Below are 21,062 nucleotides of genomic sequence, written 5' to 3' on the forward strand. Positions count from 1 at the left end.
TTGTAAGGAAATACCAGAAAAAAACAAATTGAGGGATGAAAATGACCTGTATTCTTTAAAAATGTCAAGGTCATGAACAAAAAAGAAAAGCTAAGGAACTATTCCAGTTTAAAGAAGACTAGAGATATGAAACTAAAGATATTACATGACCCTCGACTGGCTCTTGTAAAAAAAAAATATTATAATGTACAATTGAGTACAATGGGGACAAGCGACAAAACTGAAACACAGACTATAAGACTGATCAACATATTATACTGACATTAAATCACCGGTTTTTGGGTTATACAAACAGCTTTGTTTTTTGGAAATACACACTGAAGTATTAAGGGGTAAAGGGATTTGATGTATGCAACCCTCTTTCAAATGTTTCAGAAACATTTACATATATATGTATTTGTGTGTGATGTATATATCTGTGTATGTGTATATACATGCATACATACACACACAGACACAGAAAGTTAATGTGGCAAATGTTAAATTGATGAATCTGGGTAAGGAGTATACAGAGCTCTTTTTCTATCTTGAAACTTTTTGTAAGTCTACAATATTTCAAAATAAATATTCTTAAAGCAGTATATTAAGTCTATACCAATCCAAATCTTTGTAGAATCTGTATCCAATTGCATAAGATCTATAGAGCTGTTAAATAAATCTGATTTTTACAGCCCTCTCAAGCAAAGATGAAAATCATAGTACTGGGACATTTAACTAATATTTAAGTCTCTCCAGGGCAAGTAATTTTTTTTTTTTTTTTAGGGCAAGTCATCTTTATAAAGTATTGCTTGGAGAAAAAAAAATCATGGTACCATCTCTGAATTTTAAAAATCCTTAAAATGGGGGTGCCTGGGTGGCTCAGTGGGTTAAGGCCTCTGCCTTCCGCTCAGGTCACGATCTCAGGGTCCTGGGATGGAGCCCCGTGTCGGGCTCTCTGCTCAGCAGGGAGCCTGCTTCCTCCTCTCTCTGCCTGCTTGTGATCTCTGTCTGTCAAATAAATAAAATCTTAAAAAAAAATAAAATTAAAAAAAATAAAAGAAATACCACTTTGTTAAAAAAAAAATGCTTAAAATGTCAAGTTCCTCTAAATGAGTTGATAATACAACAGGGGTATATTCTAGACTGGGAAGTTACTTTACCAGTAACTGAGTAAACAACTATGAAAAGAAAAGGCATACTGGCAATAGGTATAAAGAAATAAACGAATCAGCACTGACCACAAAAGTCCACACAAGAATAAGCTGTAATTACAGAATAGGATCTTAGGGGTAGAATTCCTTTAAAATGATCTAATTTCAGCAGGTCAAGTCTTCACAACTATTTGAGTGAAACAATGGTATGAAAAAGAAACCAGATAAATCTTAGAGTCAATGCAAATGATGTATCTGAAAATGATGTCCTATATTAGGATATATATATAAATATACACACACACACACACACACACACATATACATATATGAATGAAACAGACAATTACAAAATTGTAAGCTATAAGTCAATGTTTCCCAAAGCATGCTCCAAATAACACTAATTTTACAGGATGTTAGTAGACATCATTCACAAAAGAAGTCCAAGATTAAACATGTTTGAGAAATAGCCAGACAGGCTTCTTAACTGGGCCCTCAATGTACTAAAATGGGCTGTATCATTTTTAAAGGGGCATAGACAAGGCAGCATTTCCCAAATGTATTTGACTTCAGAATCTTTCTTTTGGGGCACCTGGATGGCTCAGCTGGTAGGGCATGCAACTCTTGATCTTGGGGTCAGGAGTTCAAGCCCTAAACTGGGCATAGACCTTACTAAAAACTAAACAAAACTGGATTCAATAAAAACTTTTAAAAAACTGATGTTATTGAAAAAAGAATCTTTCAATTATTATCTCAGGTACTGTTCGAAGAAACAGAATTTATTTATTTATTTATTTATTTTTTAAAGATTTTATTTATTTATTTGACAGAGAGAGATCACAAGTAGGCAGAGAGGCAGGCAGAGAGAGAGAGAGGAGGAAGCAGGCTCCCTGCCGAGCAGAGAGCCCGATGCGGGACTCGATCCCAGGACCCTGAGATCATGACCTGAGCTGAAGGTAGAGGCTTAACCCACTGAGCTACCCAGGCGCCCAAGAAACAGCATTTAAAACAAAAAAAGTTGGTCATAGTTTTTAATTGCTAAGGAACTTTGGTAAAAATAGAAATTCGCAGGGGCTGAGGTAATCAAGCAAAGATGTATAAGCGTTCACCTACTGTCTCACTGGGAAAAGTGTAGTCTACTTTGAGACTATACCTTTAAATGAAAAGCAATTAGAGCTCAGTTAATATCTTTTCTCCACAGGTTATTCCCTCATCCAATTCCCAAACGTCTGTAAAATACCTCACCAGTATTTCTATTTTAAAAGTGGCAAGTGTTACGCTGAAAAGACAGGTATCTTTAATACTGTGAGAAATAAACTTTACTCTCTATATAGTTAGTACTGTAAATTTAAGAATAGAAACCCATGAATTTGCAGCTATTTCAAAAATTATCCAAATAGTCTATTTACTAATGCCCAAATATGTCTTTTACTTGTAACTTCATGTCTCCACTCATGTTATTCCCTATGACCTAGTGCCCTACTTTGCAAATACCATAAAACCTACTAAGGCCCTATTCAAGTCCCATATTTTCTAGAAAACCTTCTTAGATATTTTACTCCCACAGTTACCATAACTCTACAAGTTACATTTATACACTTATACATATAAAAGTTTATAATAACCAACTACTTACTATTTTCACTAACCATTTGCTTTGAATCCCTTACTTTTACTAATATATTAAGAAAGGAAAATTTGAGAATCATTTTAGTCATAGAATTTAGAAGCCATTTAATTCAACTTTTAAATTTTTACAGATAAAGAAAATGAGACCCAAGAGGTTAAGTGCCTTGGTAAAGGTCACGAAGTTAGTTAGTGGCAGAACTATTCTGACTTTAAGTTCATACTCATTTTTCCGTAGCACTCTGTACAAACTCCTTAAAAGAATGAATGTTGGACTCAATGTCATTAGCTATAAACTCTAGAGATCTTTTAAGTAGGGCTGCCAGATTCAACAAATAAAAATATGAGATCCTCATGTATCTCATCGTGAATTTCTCTGAAATTCACATTTAACTGGGCCTCCTACTTTAGAATAAAAAGGATTATTAGAGGAAAAAGAGCAACTTGAAAGAAAAACAGAAAATAACACTAGTAAACTGCTTAAACAAAACATTTTTCTAGGACATGGTACTACTTAAAATGCCTTCCTTTTAGGACACCAACTAACTCAACAATCAGAAATACATCATCAACAGATCTAAAAACATCAAAAGAAATACAATTTGGAATTCTAATTTTGGTCCAGCACTAATAATATACAGTGCAAGTAAAAAGGGCCAGTCTCCAAAATCTATAAAGAACTTACCAAACTCAACACCCAAAAAACAAATAATCCAATCAAGAAATGGACAGAAGACACGAAGACATTTCTCCAAAGACATCCAAATGACCAACACACACCAAAAAGTGCTCAAAATCACTTGGCATCAAGGAAATAGAAATCAAAACCACGTCAAGAAAATAAAAACCAAGTCAGGAAATGACAGGTGTTGGTGAGGATGTGGAGAAAGGGGAACATTCCTACACTGTTGGTGGGAATGCAAGCCAATGCAGCCACCCTAGAAAACAGTATGGCAGTTCCTCAAAAAGTTTAAAATGGAGCCACCCTATAACCCAGCAACTGCACTACTGGGTATTTACCCCAAAGATAGAAATGTAGTCATCTGAAGGAACACCTGCACCCCAATATTTATAGCAGCAATGCCCACAATAGCCAAACTATGGAAAGAGCCCATTCGTCTATCAACAGATGAATGGATAAAGATGTAGTGTACACACACACACACACACACACACACACACAGGAATATTATGCAGCCATCAAACACTGAAATCTTGCCATTTGCAACGAAGTGGATGAAACCAGAGGGTATTATACTAAGCGAAATAAGTCAATCGGAAAAAGACAATTATCATATGATCTCACTGATATGAGGATTTGAGAAACAAGACACAGGATCATAGAGGAAGGGAGGGAAAAATGAAACAAGATGAAACCAGAGACAGAGACAAACCATAAGACACTCAATCTTAGGAAACAAACTGAGGGTTGCTGGAGAGGAGGAGGGTAAGGGGATGGGGTGGCTGGATGATGGACACTGGGGAGGGTATGTGCTATGGTGAGCACTGTGAATTGTGTAAGACTGATGAATCACAGACCTTCACTTCCGAAGCAAATAATACATTATATGTTAATTTAAAAAAATGAATAGGAATAAACCTGTAGTTCAAAACGAAAGAAAGAAAGAAAGAAAGAAAGAAAGAAAGAAAGAAAGATGTTATATAGACAATAATGCAGCATTTTTGGTAATGAGGAAATGTTAACTCACTAAATTAAAGTTTGAAGAAGTTAAAAAAAAATACAGTGCAAGCATCCCTCAACATATGCATATATTTTACCAAGAAGATGGTTTAAAAAGAAGTTTCATAAAATAGATTTTATTGGACATCTAAGTTGAGAATAGGTAGATAAGGACAAAAGGTAAGAAATGTTATCATCCAAACAATGGGCTCTGGCTACAGCTGGATAAATCACAGCTAATCTGGGTTAGCAGGCCAGCAAGCTTGAGTAGGTGGGTGGCGTGGCAACTTCTTTCCAATTATATAGCAATAAGAAAGAACAAGTCATTCTATCTCTCATCCCTAAAAGGAGAAAAGAATCAAGAATTTTGCTTTTATGGGAATAAAAATCAAGAATGAAGTGACTGAATTTCCAGCCAAACCAACCAGTTCAAATGCCAAAAATCTCGTCATTAGGTAAGAGAGATTTCTTTCCCTAGTTTATGCTGTCACAGAGTGGTTCTTCATAATGATGAGACACCGCACTTTGCAGTAAGACTCTGTAAAATTAACACAGTCTATGTGAAATTTGCACAAAGATTCTAACAATTGGAAAAAAAATCATTAGAAAATAAAAATATGTATTGTACTAAAATATGTATTAATCCAAATATTTAAAAATGAGTCACATTTACTTCTTCATTTATTCAATGACTCACTAAACAAATATTGGTTGTGAGGTTAATATGTGCCATTGCATAAGACTAAGCACTATTAAAACATCAAAATGCTATAATATAAGTAGTGCCCAGATTCCACATAGCTTTTCTTAAAAGCCACTTGCTCTGTTTGGAATATAAATGGCGTTTTTTTATTCCACAAAATTATGTTTATTGGGTCCTATGTCAGCAAACAATCCCCATGTACTTCATGATGTGTATGCAATACTACAGAATTTAATCATTATATTTAACAAACAAGATTTCTATGGAAAAAGGTCATCAGTGTTATATCTTAGGATGATACCATCTTAGCTTATTCCTGATTAGAGCCAGGAGCTAAACTGGGGGCAAGGTTTTAACCCCTACAGGATGAGAAAGAGAAAAGAAGGGAAATTAACAGGAAAGGACTTGGGGAAGAAAGAGGAAAGAGACAGGGACAGAAGCTGCTGGAAGTCAGGAAAATGGAACAAGTGATCAGGGGTGACAGAAAACAAAGATTTCCATTCTGATGTACCTAATTTAGGAGAAAGGATGTCAACAAGGTTAGGATGAAGAGTCAAGTATGGACAGTATTTTCAGCAGCTAGTCAGTAAGCTAAGTGAGGGAAATCATTGTGATCCCAAAATAACAAATTTAGACACAATTTCAGGTGGTCTCCTACAAAAGTTTTCTACTGAAGTTGGTAATACACAAAACACCTTTCCTTTTCTTTCCTTTTTTCTTTCTCTTCTTATAGAGGTATCAATGACCAGGAGCATTAGACCAAAATGAATAGAAAAACTGTATAATAATAAAGAAACTTTAAATAATCCAACTGGAAAATAAGATCTCTGAATACTTACAATTTCTTTCACCCCAATTCAAATGCTACAGACATGTTTAAAGAGCTCTCACTGTTTTAAAAAATGTGATATACTATAGTGCAGGAAATACATTTCTGGTCTTAGTATATGATAAAAATACAAATTTTCAAAGAAGCAAACTCTAAAAGCCACAAGAATTTTTAAAGCATGAAAAAAATGAATCCATATTAATGTTTCTTCCTTCTTCATAGAATAACCATATATACAACTTAACAATTCCTGGAATATATTTTAAAGGCTGGTCTTACTACAGGTCATTGTAAGGCTGATACACTGAAAATGTTTTCTTGTTGTTTCATACATTTTACCAAAGGCAAAGCCATTATTTTTGCCAAAAGTATTCCAGAAATTGAGTTCTAATCATTAACAGTTTTTCCTAAACACCTTCATCCAATTAACCCTCATTTTGTACTTCTACTTACTTGGCATTTATGACATGCTCTCTTGGGGCACAGTTAACACCACCAAAAAATAATTTAATGAATATATCTATTTATTAATATCTGTATTTCCCAAACAATACATGTATGTGAACATACATAGTCTATTTATAAAGGCACCTTATTTTCTTTGAAACATATACCTTTTGACCTCCCGGAGCTTCAACTGTGTGATGTTCTTTCAATTTCTGTTCTTGTTCCATAATGTCTTTCAAATGTTCATTTACCTTAAAATATAAAAACACTAATTTGAATTTATATTCAAATATGACAGTAAAATAACATGCATCATAAAATGCCTATGGTCAGATCTCTGATGTCAAATATTGGTATCACTTAAATGAGAAAATTTCATTTTCCCAACTAGAAAAAAAAAGTATTTTACAGGTGTTTTATTTGATATTCTAAAGTTAATTTATTTAAAAATTTGCTGAATATCTACTATATGTCAGGAGCTGGTTAGAGTTCTAGGGAAAAAAAGGTACTCAATTTCCAATTTTAATGCTTACAAAACAAACTTTTTTAATTTTTAATTTTTATTTTCTTTAAAGATTTATTTATTTGAGAGAGAGCAATGGGGAGGGGCAGAGGGAGAGAGAAGAGAGAAGAGAGAAGCAGACTCCCTGTGGAGCAGGAAGCCCGACTCAGGGCTTGATCCCAAGACCTGGAGATGACGACCTGATCCAAAGGCAGACACTTAACTGACTGAGCCACCCAGGACCCCAACAAACTTTTTATTTAAAGATCTTATTTATTTATTTATTTATTTGAGAGAGAGGGAGAATGCAAGAGGGCACAAGCAGGGAGAGCAGCAGTACCAGAGGGAGAGGGAGAAGCCAGATCCCCGATGAGCAGGGAGCCCACTGTGGGGCTTGATTCCAGGACCCTGAGATCATGATCTGAGCTGAAGGTAGATGCTTAACCAACTGAGCCATCCAGGCGCCCCAACAAACATTTTTATAAAAATTTTATTATCTCTTTAAGGACCAGCAAATGGAAATTATTTTCCTTAAAATTAATGTTTTCATTTTCAATAAAAACACTGTAGGTTTTTTTTTAATGGCATGAAGCATTTATTATTTTTTCAATTTCAGTATAGTTAACATTACAATACTATATTAGTTTCAGGTGTACAATATGGTGATTCAACAATTCTGTGTATGACTCTTGTGCTCAAGATAAGTGTACTCTTCATCCCCTTCACCTATTTCAACCATCCCCTCAACCCTTCTCCCCTCTGATAATCATCCATTTGTTCTCTAAGAGTCTGTTTTCTGGTTTGTGTCCTTTTTTTCCTTTATTCTGTTTCTTAAATTCCATAAGTGAGTGAAATCATATGGTATTTGTCTTTCTCTGACTTATTTCACTTAGCATTATACTCTCTAGATCTATCCATGTTGTTGCAAAGGACAAGATTTCCTTCTTTTCTAATGGCTAAATAATATTCCTCTGTGTGTGTGTGTGTGTGTGTGTGAGAGAGAGAGAGAGAGAGAGACACAATAGAAAACACTGTGAATCAAGTTCTTAATCTGTGATTTCATAGACCTGTCCCTGAATCATGAGCGGGTTTTACTGCCATCATAAGGCCACAGCTAAAACAGATGTAAAAATCTTCCCTATGAGAACTTTATTGGGAGAAGTTCTAATTTATCTCCTATTACATTACTCAAACATCCATAATCAAAAAAGGTTAAGAAACAGTCTATACAGTACATAAAATATTTCTTAAGAATACTTTAAACAATTCTGGATTTTGAGCTAATGATTTTAAGGTCACTCTAGTAATGAAAAATAAATGTTCCAATTGTATGGCACTCTGGAAAACATTAATGCCATTATCAACCACCTTAACTCTAAACCCATAATTTTCTGAACTCTTCTATTGCCCAGAATTCAGTTCAGTGGCTAAAAGCAAATGGGGAGAGAGAGGGGGCCTGGGTGGCTCAGATGGTTAAGCATCTGCCTTTGGCTCAGGTCATGATCCCGGGGTCCTGGAACAGAGTCCCATATCGGGCTCCCTGCTCTTTGGGGAGACTGCTTCTCCCTTTGCCTCTGCCTCTGCCTCTCTCACTCATGAATAAATAAAATCTCTTAAAAAAAAAACAAATGGGGAATTTTAATTTATGATAAATTTTTTATAAGATTTTATTTATTTATTCATGAGAGACGGAGAGAGAGGCAAAAGGAGAAGCAAGCTCGAGGGAGGGAGATGTGGGACTGGATCCCAGATGATGGGATCATGACCTGAGCCGAAGGCGAGCCACCCAGGCACCCAATTTACGATAAATTTAATTAACAATAATCACTAAGAGTTTTCTCTATTCATGATATTTCTAAGGGGTTATGAGGGATTTAATCAACAGATTTATTTTAGTATATGAATATGCCATGCTGTAAGATTTTCTAGTTAATCTCTTAGATCATCAATTTGGTTGTATAAAATACTCTAAGAGACAATAGAATTAGGAAAGACTTGGGTCTGAATCAAAACCTGTACTTACAAGCTATGACCTTAATAATTCCTTGATGCCTCTCAGCCTCAGATGCTAGTTTGAATAAAAGCTACCTCATAAAGCGGTTTGGGGTAGTATGGCTCTAAAATGGTCTCCACTAATCCCCTTGAATGCAGGAAGGACCTAATCTGCTTCTAACCAACGGAATACAACTAAGGTGACAGGATATCACGTTAGTGATCATGTTACATAACATTCTAATTTCCATCTTGCTAGTCAACTCTCTTGCTGGCTTTGACGAAGCAAGCTGCCATGCTGGGAGCTATCCTATGGAGAGGCCCACATGGCAGGGAATTGCTAGCCTTGCCTCCATCCCAGAGACAGTAAGAAACTGAGGCCTTCAGTCCAACTGCCTGCCCTGAACCCTGCCAACAACCGTATGAACTTGGAAGTAGATCCTACCCATTAATTTTAAAATATACTAGCTTTTATTTATTTATTTTTCATTTTTAAAATATAAAATAGTAGGGCTCTCAGCAGGCTCAGTCAGTAGAGCACATGACTCGATCTCAGGGTTTTGGGTTTCTTCCTTTGAAAGAAAGAAACATGCTGAGTGAAATCTATGTTTCTATGGCTTTCTCCTCAATCCACACAATGCACAGTGGCTAGAACTCAAGCAGAAAACTCGTCTTGTTGGAATGAAGAATTGAGGGAGAAATCTGAGACTGTCAGAATGGCTAGACTTTGAGGAAGAGTATCCTGGGAAAGAAGGAATCACTACGAGGGAGACCCCAGCTCCATGTATAAAGTGACATCAAATCCTTGGCTGAGCCCTGAACTATGCACGTGTAGGAAAGACTCCAAGGAGCACAGAGGGGAAACAAGTGCTGGCAGGCTGAAGAAGCCACCTGCTACAGAGGAGACCGGTGCGGCACTTGAGTCCTACCAACACCCTGGGTTCTCCATTCAAACTTTAGAAGGGTCACACATGATTTAGAAGTAAAGACTGAATTTAAGATAAGTACAGAGAAGTATTACCGGATTTGTCAAAATGGACACCATCTTCCAAACCAACTCAGGAGCAATCTCAGTAATGGGGATGGGAGAGAGAGCAGAGAGGGCTAGCGAATGAGTAAACAACTCTTTGGAGAGGTTCTGTGTATGGAAGAATGGGGTTTTATCTGGATGGGGAAGTTTTATTTTCCTCCTTGTGGTTTATCAGATAAACCCTAGATGAGCTCGGTTACCCACCTTCTCTCTAGGGTGCATCTATGGAGATAAGTATTACTGAAGAAATTTACACAAGAAGTCAGTTTCACTTTAAATTTAGAAGTACACACTTCAAATGGACACTCAGGGCTTACTGCCAGGCCAAGACGTGTGTCCCTAAGAAGTTCACTTTCCCACATTTCAAGACGATTTCATCCTTTCTTCTCTAGTCCTCAAACTTTCCATAACCCATCCCTTCTTACTGTTAGTTGAGGACCTTGCCTATTCTTTTTTGAGACCAGAGATGGGAAGCCATCAGGTGGGAATTTTTTCTTCTTGCCACCAAATCTGTAAGTCTTTCTGCATCAGTACTCCTTCTCTTTCTTTCTTCCCTGCTGTTAAAGTGGAGAAAGTCTCCCCCTCCCACATCATATGAGAGGGCAGTTTCTCTTCACTTATTGCCCTAGAACTCTTTCTTTCTTTGTCACGGTCATTGATCCTCTGCTTCAGTTCTTGTCAAGCTTTCATGCGCTTATCAAGTTTTCATGTGCGTATGAGTCGTGGGAACCTATTAAAATGTAGGATCTGATTTGATGGGTCTGGGGTTTGGATGGAGAGTCGGCATTTCTAAGAAGCTTCAGGTGCTGCTAATGCTACTGGTATATGGACCACACTGTTATTCCCTCATTCTCCTGCATCATTCAGTTCTTCCTCCCTATTGGGTCATTCTCACAAGAATATAGACTTTCTGTACTGTTTCCATCCTGATAAATAAAACTTCATTCTTGGATTCAAAAAATATTTACTCAACACTCACAGTGTATAATACCCTACTCTGAGTGCTGGGAATTTTATATTTATCTGATATGAAATAATTATTATTAAATGTAATTATAGATATTACAGAATATACAGAAATCTATTTTAATCATCTTAACAGAAATTTTTTTTTAGTCAAAAGGTAATGGGAAATTTTAAGTAACTTAAACAACTTTAGCTTTCAATTTGATTTAAAACAAAAACAGTAATGGAGTGTGCCTTAGTCTGCCCGGGCTGCTGTAACAGAAATAACCACAGAATAGGTAGCTTATAAACAACAGAAATTTCTTTTTTTTTTTTTAATTTTTTTTGAAAAATTTTTAAAAAGATTTTATTTATTTATTTGACAGAGATTATAAGTAGGCAGAGAGGCAGGCAGAGAGAGAGGGGGAAGCAGGCTCCCTACTGAGCAGAGAGCCCAATGTGGGGCTCCATGCGGGGCTCGAGCCCAGGACCCTGAGATCATGACCTGAGTCGAAGGCAGACACTTAACCCACTAAGCCACCCAGGTGCCCCTTTTTAAAAATTTTTTGTTTAAATTCAATTTAGCTAACATATAGTATATTATTAGTTTCAGGAATAGAATTTAGTGATTCATCCATTGCTATAACACCAAGTGTACATTACATCAAGTGCCCTCCTTAATGTCCCTCACCCAATGTCCCCCTCCCTCTACCCACCTCCCCTCCAGCAACCCTCAGGCAGTTTCCCATAGTCAAGAGTCTCTTACAGTTTGCTTCCTTCTGTTTTTATCTTATTTTTCCTTCCCTTCCCCATGCTCATCTATTTTGTTTCTTAAATTCCACATATGAATGAAATCATTTATTTGTCTTTCTATGACTGACTTATTTCGCACAGCATAATACCCTCTAGTTCCATCCAGAAATTTATTTCTCAGAGATCTGGATGCAGGGCATTCCAAGATCAAGGGACCAGCAGATTTGGTGTCTGGTGAGGGCCTGCTTCCTGGCCATCTCTTTGCTGTGACATCACAGGGCAGAAGGAGCAAGGGAGCTCCCCGGGGCCTCTTTTATATGGGCATTAATCCCATTATAACTTAATCACTTCCCAAAGGCCTCACTTCCCAACATCATCACATTGGGGGTTAGGATTTCAACATAAGAATTTTGGGCAGAGAAAACCAGCAATGTGTAGCAGAGTGGCAGTGCGTAATTGAGGATTTTACTTTTCTGGTTATGAAACTCATTTTTACTACAGTGAGCATATTCCTACCTTATTAATCCAGTACATGACGGCATCCTCAATATCATACGGCAGATCTGTGGCTTGAAAAAAAGCTGAATACTGTTGAGCACACGCAATTACTTTCTCTATACTGACCATTTCTACGGTATAAGCCATCATTAGCGTATCTATCATGGCCAAATGAGCACTCTGCAAATATAAAAGAACACAGAGTTTTAAAATTACACTTAGAAACTATTGTTTATATATTTTAAAATGTTAATAATAATTCCTAACAAACAGTAACAGAACTAAAGACTACAGAAGACAAGCCTTAATAAGAAAGCACAAAATGAGAGATAAGGTAACTGAACCAAACTAATTTATCATTGAAATAAGTATTGAGGATCTTTAAGACATTCATTATCTTCTACTCAGCGAATGTTCCTTTTCCCATTTTTCCTATTTTTAATAATGTTGTAATCATTTATTCATCAATACAACTTACAAACTTTAAGATACTATGTCTGGTGCGCCGATTATTAATGGTACTAGTCAATTTCCAATCTTCAACTATGCTTTTGCCCCGGGCTTCACATCCACACAGTAGAAGTTCCTAGATTCTACTTCCAAAATGTCTGTCAGTCTACTAATTGCCACAGTTCCAGTGCAGACCACCACCATTTCCCACTCTTGAAGGAGACAAAAACCTCTGATTCTCCTGGCTCCATCTTCTTCCTCATCCTATTCACCCAGCAGCCCAGGACTTCCAATCTTTCCTTTGCCTTTTTTATTTGTTGGTGTTGTACATGTTTTCTTGTTTTTAAACACAAAAGTATTATTACATGGTGATTCTTAAAAGTTCCAAACATTATAAAGTATATAAAGTAGAAATTACCTCTCTCCTAGTCCTCCTCCCCCAGCAACAGGTAGTCTGGTATATACTCTTACAAAGACATTTAATGCACATCAAATAGGTAAATATTCACATTGTGTCCTCTTCTCTGGCATTACAAACAATGGTACAACATTATATTTCTCCAGAGGCAATTTTTAACTGTGGGGCTATTGGGTCCAAGAGCAACCACATTTTAAGTTTTCATAAATAACCATTAATGTGCTTCCTAGAAAGCCTGTGGCAACGTTTATCTCCTGCCAAGAATGTTATCACTCTGCCTGTTTCCCCACATTTTTTGCCAACATTTGACATCATTCACTTTTTATCATATGTATCAGTCTGAAAGGTTACAAAAAAACCCACTCTTGTTTGACTTTGTATTTCTCTGAACAAGGATGAGCATCTTTTTACATGCTAAACAAAAAATTTGTATTTTTTTCCTTGGAAAACTGCCTGCTTATATCTTTCACCTATTTTTCTTTTGGGGATGTTCATCTATCTTTATTTCTTGATTTGTGAGAGTTCTTTATATATTAGGAAGATTAGATCTGTATCATTCTGATAGCAAATACATTTTCCTAGTTTGCCTTTGGATTTTCAACTTTGTTTATAGTAAGCTATAGGGAAGATCTAAACATATTCTTGGTAAAATCTATTGATCCCAATATTATGGCTTCAGAATTTACCCCATGTTTACAAAAGGCTTCCTCACCCCAAGAATATGGAAATATTGTCCTCTATTTTTTCTATTAACTTTAAATCTATCTAGAATTTGTTTCTGAAGATGTTATAAACTAGGGCTAGTCATTTTTCCAAATCAGAGATTTCATCATATCATTCTCTCACAAAGTTTATCTCATTTACTTTCTAGAAGTCTAAACTCCTTAACAGAGGTAAAGTTCTTTAATCATTGCCCTATCAGTCAAGCCTTATATTTTACCATTTCTTTCCCCCAATCCACATTCCTTTCAAAAGAGCTATAGAAGACTGCTGTTTCCCAAATCTGTCACCAACTTTCAGGTTTCTATGCCCTTGCTATTGTCATCTTCTTTACAAATATAGACTAAGTCCTGACATTGGCCTGATTGCCATCTTAATTCTAAAGGTTTTTTTCCAATTCATTTTCCAATCAAAATGACTCATTCTTCCCACAGAATGAGTAGAGGTTCCTACAAAATAGTGTTTGTACTTGCAGGAAATTCTGACTTATGTGAAGAAGGGCATGGGCACTGGTATTTTTAAAAAGCTTCCCAGAAGCCAGGGCTGAGAATCACTAACTATCTCACCGTAGTACAGTCACCTGTACACAACACTATTCTCCTAGTGAGAAAGTAAGACTTTTGAGGGCAAGGAGATATTTATCTTCATATTTCCTATACCTAACATGGTACCTGGCAACTAGTAAGAGCTGGAAAGAAGGAAAGAAGCAGGGTGTCTGGGTGGTTTAGTTGGTTAAGTGACCAACTCTGGATTTTGACTCAGGTCATGATCTCAGGTCACGAGATTGGAGTGGGCTTAAGATTCTTGCCCTTCTCCCCTTCTACCCCTCCTCATTCGCATGCTCTCTCCAAAAAACTAAATAAATAAAATAAAAAAAGAAAGCAGGAAAGAAGCTAGTCTGTGTGTCACTGTAAGGAAGGAAGAGCTAACTTTACACTGGAGCTTAAAAAAGAGAGTTTTGACTAGGAGGGGTAGATTAGCCTACCAAAAAGTTAGCACTATTTATAGAAAGGCAGATAATGGGGCACCTGGGTGGCTCAGTGGTTTAAGCCTCTGCCTTCAGCTCGGGTCATGATCTCAGGGTCCTGGGATCGAGCCTCGCATCTGGCTCTCTGCTCAGCAGGGAGCCTGCTTCCCCCCCTCCCCTGCCTGCTTCCCCCTCTCTCTGCCTGATTCTCTGCCTACTTGTGATCTCTCTCTCTGTGGAATAAATAAAATCTAAAAAAAAAAAAAAAAAGAAAGGCAGATACTTTATCTTAATAATGGCAATCATAAAACCAATGGTGATTCCTACTTAATAAGTCTAATTCACGTGCCAGACACCATTCTAAGACTTCATTAATATATTAGTTCTTTCATTTCAAATCTTTTCTGAAATAAGGCTGGAAATAATATACATTTTCTATAACACAACTCTCTAAAGGAAGTATCATATACATTTTACATCTGAGGAAGCTGAAGTTCAGACAATTAAATATTTTGTCCAAACTTTATGTGCTCTTTCTACTTTTGTGCAGTTGGTAGAAATTAAATCATTTAGTTAGGCAAGAAATATTTTTAGAAATGATAAATAAACACCATCTGCAAGAAAGAAAAGTAAGCATCAATAATTGTTTCAAATTCAGATATTTTCATATTCTACCTTATCCAAGAAGTCTTTTCCGGAATGCTGCTATGCCCAGACAGACCAGTTATTCCTTCAGACCCGAAGTGGCACACTGAATCAATTTCCTTTCACTCAAGTCATTTATCTGTATGTGTCCTTTCTATTAAACTCTGGCCCTAGAGAGTAGAGATCCTGTCTTTTATATCTTTGTTCCTAGCACAATGCTTTAAGGAGGAAAGCTCTTAGAAATTAGTATTTAATTAGTATTAAATTAATAATTAGTATTTAAGGGAATTAAAAGTTTTAGCATAACTCTTTTGAACAAAAATGTGGGAAAACATTTCAAGAGCCATAAAACTATTTGCATACTCTTTATCAAGATTCTTTCTCTTGGCAATTTATTCTACAGATATAATTTGAGAGGAAAAAATAACTATGTGAATCAAAGTGACCATTATATTATACATAACAAAAAGGAAGGAAACAATGTTACAACCATAATAAGTAATTTACAGTATCTTAAAATATTTAACAACAGGTGAAAATATGCACAATATTGAGTAGAAAAAAAAACAACACTGCTTATAATAATGTTCAGGATATATATACACACACCCATATACACATGCATACATATATGTATATACATACATGTATGGATATACACATATAACATATATAAAACAGGAAGGAATAAGCTGTTAAAAAAAACTTACTTAGAAACTACCTGTCACAGTACACAAAAAAATGCATATAAAATCTATCATTTACTTCAAAAAATTAGGAAACAGTAGAACTAATTAGTAATACTTTTTTAAAAAAAAGGATTTATTTATTTATTTGACACACAGAGAGAGATCACAAGTAGGCAGAGAGGTAGGCAGAGAGAGAGAGGGAAGCAGGCTCCCTGCTGAGCAGAGAGCCTGATTCGGGACTCGATTCCAGGACCCTGAGATCATGATAACCCACTGAGCCACCCAGGCACCCAATAATGCATTTTCAAAACAAAAACATTTTCTCATTTTGCTAATTACTTAACTTCTACAAATTCAAAAATAAATTTTTATAAATACCACTCTTGTCCTTACGGTTATTTCTGTATGATATCCAGCCACTTTTAAACTAAAAACTTTCAAAATAAATATTAAATAAATTCTAGTATTTTTTTACCCTTTAGCGTTACTATATGGGAAAGAGCTAAATTAAAAATTATGTAAAACAGAAAGAGAAAAGCTGCAAATAAAAAACTTAATACATAATATAAATAAAGCTGTAGATCAAGCTGCAAATAGAAAAGTATATACATAATGTATCTAGAAAAGATCAATAATAAAAACAAACTCCAGGCTACAACCAGTATAGAGTAATTTATATCTCTAAATAAAACATACATCTATAATTTCTTATTTAAAACATTAAGATCAGAATAACAATGATAGCTAACACAGAGTACCATGTGCCATGTAATGTTTTCAGCATTTGTATGAAACTCATTTAATACAATCACCCTGTGAGAGGGACTATTATTATGCTTATTTTACAAATGCGGAAACTGTGTAACCTGTTCAAGGTGACTCAGCAAGGAGGGAGTGATGCAGGGATTCAAACCTAGAAGTCTGGCTCCAGGGCCCATACCACCTAACACCAACAGGCAGACTCATCCCAATGCTACCCTCTCGAGTCTGCATATCAGTAGGAGGCGAGGCAGCAGTGGCAGAAGCAGTAACTGCCACCACCAGTGGCAGAGCAGAACGTCTATGGGCCGTCTAAGAGCAGCAGTATATAGACTGCTTACAGAATAAAAAGCAGTTCCAATGAAAAAGGAAAAGATACAGAATCCCAATGAATTTAACTTGACAGAGCTTAAAGTATCAAACAAAGGCCAATATCAGGTTCTGTATCTGTGTTACACAAGTTATATTTTTGTTCTGTCCAATCAGTGGAGACTAGATAAAATAAGTTACATTTACATATTAGAAATTAAAGTTAAAGCTATGACATAAGGAAGAGTGCTTAATTAAGCCTCAAAAATTAGTAAGACAGAAGTTCTAGTATTGCATGCCTCTTATTATTCTTGTATCAGATTTAGACACGGAACTTAAAAAAAAAATTCCTAAAAAGCCAAAAAGCCAGGCCTTGCTTGGCCTACTGTGATACAGCGGCTCTAACACCTACCATGCCCAAGCAGTCCTAGAGAGAGATGGGAGGGAGCAAAGACTTAACAAATCAATCATGAACATTAAGTATTTGAATTATTCTGCTAAAATGATATGCACAGCATATACATATCTGACTGCGGTTTCTCAAATTTAATTCCAATCCAGAAAATTATACCTTGCATATTATTTATTTTTAAAACAAGTTTACTGTATGTTTCATTTATCTTTAGTTTACATGGAGATAAAAGTAAAATAGCACTAAACCTACTGAAATATCACTAAACATCCATTAGGAAGGCTATAATTAAAAAGTCACATAGTAACAAATGTTGGCAAAAATGTAGGGAAATCAGAACCCTTATACCCTGCTAGTGAAAACATAAAATGATACAGCTGTTGTGCAAAACACTTCGGCAGTTCCTCAAAAAATTAAACAAAGAATTACCATTTGGTCAATTCTACCTTTAGGTGTATATATATCCAAGAGAAATAAAACCACAAAATCTGTTCACAAATATTCATAATAGCCAAAAAGGTAGAAAGAACCCAAATGTCCATCAACTGATGAATGGATAAACAAAATATTGATATTCCATACAATGGAATACAACTCAGCAATAAAATAGTGATATATACAACACAGATAACCTTGAAAACAATATGCTAAGTAAAAGATGCCAATCTCGGGCGCCTGGGTGGCTCAGTGGGTTAAGCCGCTGCCTTTGGCTCAGGTCATGATCCCAGGGTCCTGGGATCGAGTCCCGCATTGGGCTCTCTGCTCAGCAGGGAGCCTGCTTCCCCCCCTCCCCGTCCACCCGCCTGCCTCTCTGCCTACTTGTGATCTCTCTCTGTCAAATAAGTAAATAAAAAAATCTTAAAAAAAAAAAAAGATGCCAATCTCTCTCTCTCTCTCTCACACACACACACAAATATGTATTATTCCATTTATAGGAAATGTCCAAAATGGGCAATATATAGGATAGAAAGTAGAAAAGCAGTTGTTCAGCATTGGGGGTGGGAGATGGGGAGATAGGATCGTGATAGTAAAGGGTGTACGGTCTCTTTTCAGTGTGATAAAAATTTTCTAAAATTGTGGAGATGCCTGTACAATTCTGAATATACTAAAAACCATTACACTGTACAGTTCAAATGGGTGAATTATATGCTACATTAACTTTATCTCAAGCTGGTACTCAGAAAAAACAGATTATTTTGTGATGTTCTTCTCCCACTTTTCCAGTATAAATATCTCATATATCACCATTTCTGGCTCTAAGTGAGCCATTATTCATAGGTTTGCCAAGTATCTTTATAAATACTTCAAGGTAAAGGGTGATTTATTTTTCTAGATAGTAGGCTATTTTAGTATTTTAAGTAATATCTAAGAAAGATCATAAATGATGATCTTTAAAAACATCTTTTATCCAGATTAGTTGAAGCCATAAGAAATAAGAAATAAAAATCTGCGAAAGGAAAACAGAATTTAGCACATTTATTTTTCTTTTTATCATCAATATATAGGTATCTCCTGCTTAAAGGTACGCAGAATGCAAACTTATAGAAATAAGCAAATGTTATTTTTAGTAATATCTAAAATACCCACTATGTAGAAAAATAAATCACCCTTCACCTTAAAATATCTAGAATCTTAGATATTTCTTTTTTTTTTTTAAGACTTTTATTTATTTATTTGACAGACAGAGATCACAAGTAGGCAGAGAGGCAGGCAGGGGGGATGGGGACCAGGCACCCTGCTCAACAGAGAGCCCAATTCGGGGCTCAATTTCAGGACCCTGAGATCATGATCTGGGCTGAAGGCAGAGGTTTAACCACTGAGCCACCCAGGCGCCCTTAGAGATTTCTATAGTTGGCATGAAAACAGAAATTTTCCAGAAGAAAAAGAAACTTCTAATCATAATGTCTGTCCTCTGGTATAAGAAATTCATAGCACCTCAAAAATCCAGCCTATCAAAAATGGGTTGACCCAAGGAGTAAAAAGCACTGGCCTTAGAAACAAAGTCAGGAGTATACATTGACCAACAAAGATTTTAGTTGTAACCTACAGGAGAATTATGGCACTGCTATTTGTGAGCTACTCATGTTGTACCCAACCTGTATTAAACAGAGGACCAAAGAGCCACTGTTGCTCTGCTCTCACCAGACAGAAAGGTGAAAATGGCAACACTGACCAGGGAGGTGATGGCCACAGGATTCAAAATACCCCTCTCCTGAGACTCAATATTAATTCTGCCTAAATTTAACAAATATAACACACAACAAAACAGCTGAGAGTTCTCTTTAATCTGTTTCTATAAGGGTTGCAGGGGCATCTGGTTTATATTCTGTCATTTGCATTTGGTGAATTTGACAATCATACTACCCAATGGAGAACCATTTTCAAGATAATGTTGAATCAAATGGATACTAGGCTTTATTCCAAAACGAGTCTATACAAAATATAGTATAGCTCAAATGTCTATTAAAAGATCCTGACCAATGAAAGATACTATGTCTCCTGGGTAGTTCCATCAACTTCATCTGGAATATGTCTAACCTTTAACAGCAAGTGTACTTAAATGAGGATCTACTAGGTAGACACATACAGGAACAGCATAACAGTAACCAAACACATATGGTAAACAAAGAAAACAGTCTACTACAGTGGTTCTAAATCCAAATGAGCATCAAATCACAAATTCCCTAGCCCCAAACCTTTATTTCCCCAGAGAGAGGCCCAAGAATAGCATCCTAACAGGAATCTTGCCTCCAACAGTCCCCAGAGCCACAAGAAATTAACCTTCTACAGCACATCTCTAATCACAACATTCTACAAGCAAAAGCCTTCCCAGGGCCTACCAAACAAGTCCAAAGTTACTTGATTAATGAAGTTCTTCATTATCTTAAAATAATCACTCTTGTCAGGCCACATCTTCCCCTACTTCTTCTTTAAACCCTATGGTCTAGTAGTGTAGATTAAGACCAAGGACTATTTAAGTGGAGAGCCTAGGTTCAACCTTGACTGTGTCACCTACTATGTAAGTTTTGAGCAAAGTCCTCAATTTCTCTGTGCTTCAATATCCTCATCTGTAAAATGACGACAGTAATAGTATAAGGCATTTTGTGCTCTAAAAATAACATTGTTTATGTCCAGAATAGGGTTGGGGAAAACCACTCAAAAGCTAAGCCACTTTGTAACCAGGAGGTAACCTGGACTATTCAAGCAGACAGCTCAACCTGACTGGAAGCTGCCACAGCAGACATTGGAAAATACACAAAAACCACTGTGAAAGTGCTGCCAGCACTCTAACTAGAGCAATGCTGAGATATGGCTGATGGAGGTGGATCTCAGCCGGTAGAGCCATATTAAGATGGGCACGGGAGGCAATGCAACTGTCCCTAGCCAAGAGCTGCATCAGGATGGGGACGCACATCTCTGGGAAGGAGTCCTGGGGGCAGATGTTTACCTTATGATTCAAATATGGAAAAACTCTATGGTTTCAGTTTTGAATTACATGTAATCAGTAAGAACTTATGATTATATACATTTATTTTCCTACCCCTAAGGTGAAGAAA

General features: G+C 36.3%; 1 protein-coding gene across 1 annotated transcript in view; it reads right to left on the reverse strand.

Annotated features, from left to right (window-relative positions):
• The window catches only part of CAMSAP2 (calmodulin regulated spectrin associated protein family member 2), a 118,393-nt gene that overhangs the window by 34,929 nt on the left and 62,402 nt on the right, over nt 1-21,062 (reverse strand). The window contains exons 3-4 of the mRNA XM_080824941.1: nt 12,155-12,316; nt 6,584-6,667 (exon numbers count right to left, since the gene is read on the reverse strand). Of these exons, the coding sequence (XP_080681067.1) occupies nt 6,584-6,667; nt 12,155-12,316 (246 nt within the window). The remainder of the gene's footprint in view (nt 1-6,583; nt 6,668-12,154; nt 12,317-21,062) is intronic.

This window comes from Martes martes (genome assembly GCF_963455335.1).
Source record: "Martes martes genome assembly, chromosome: 15".
NCBI lineage: Eukaryota > Metazoa > Chordata > Mammalia > Carnivora > Mustelidae > Martes > Martes martes.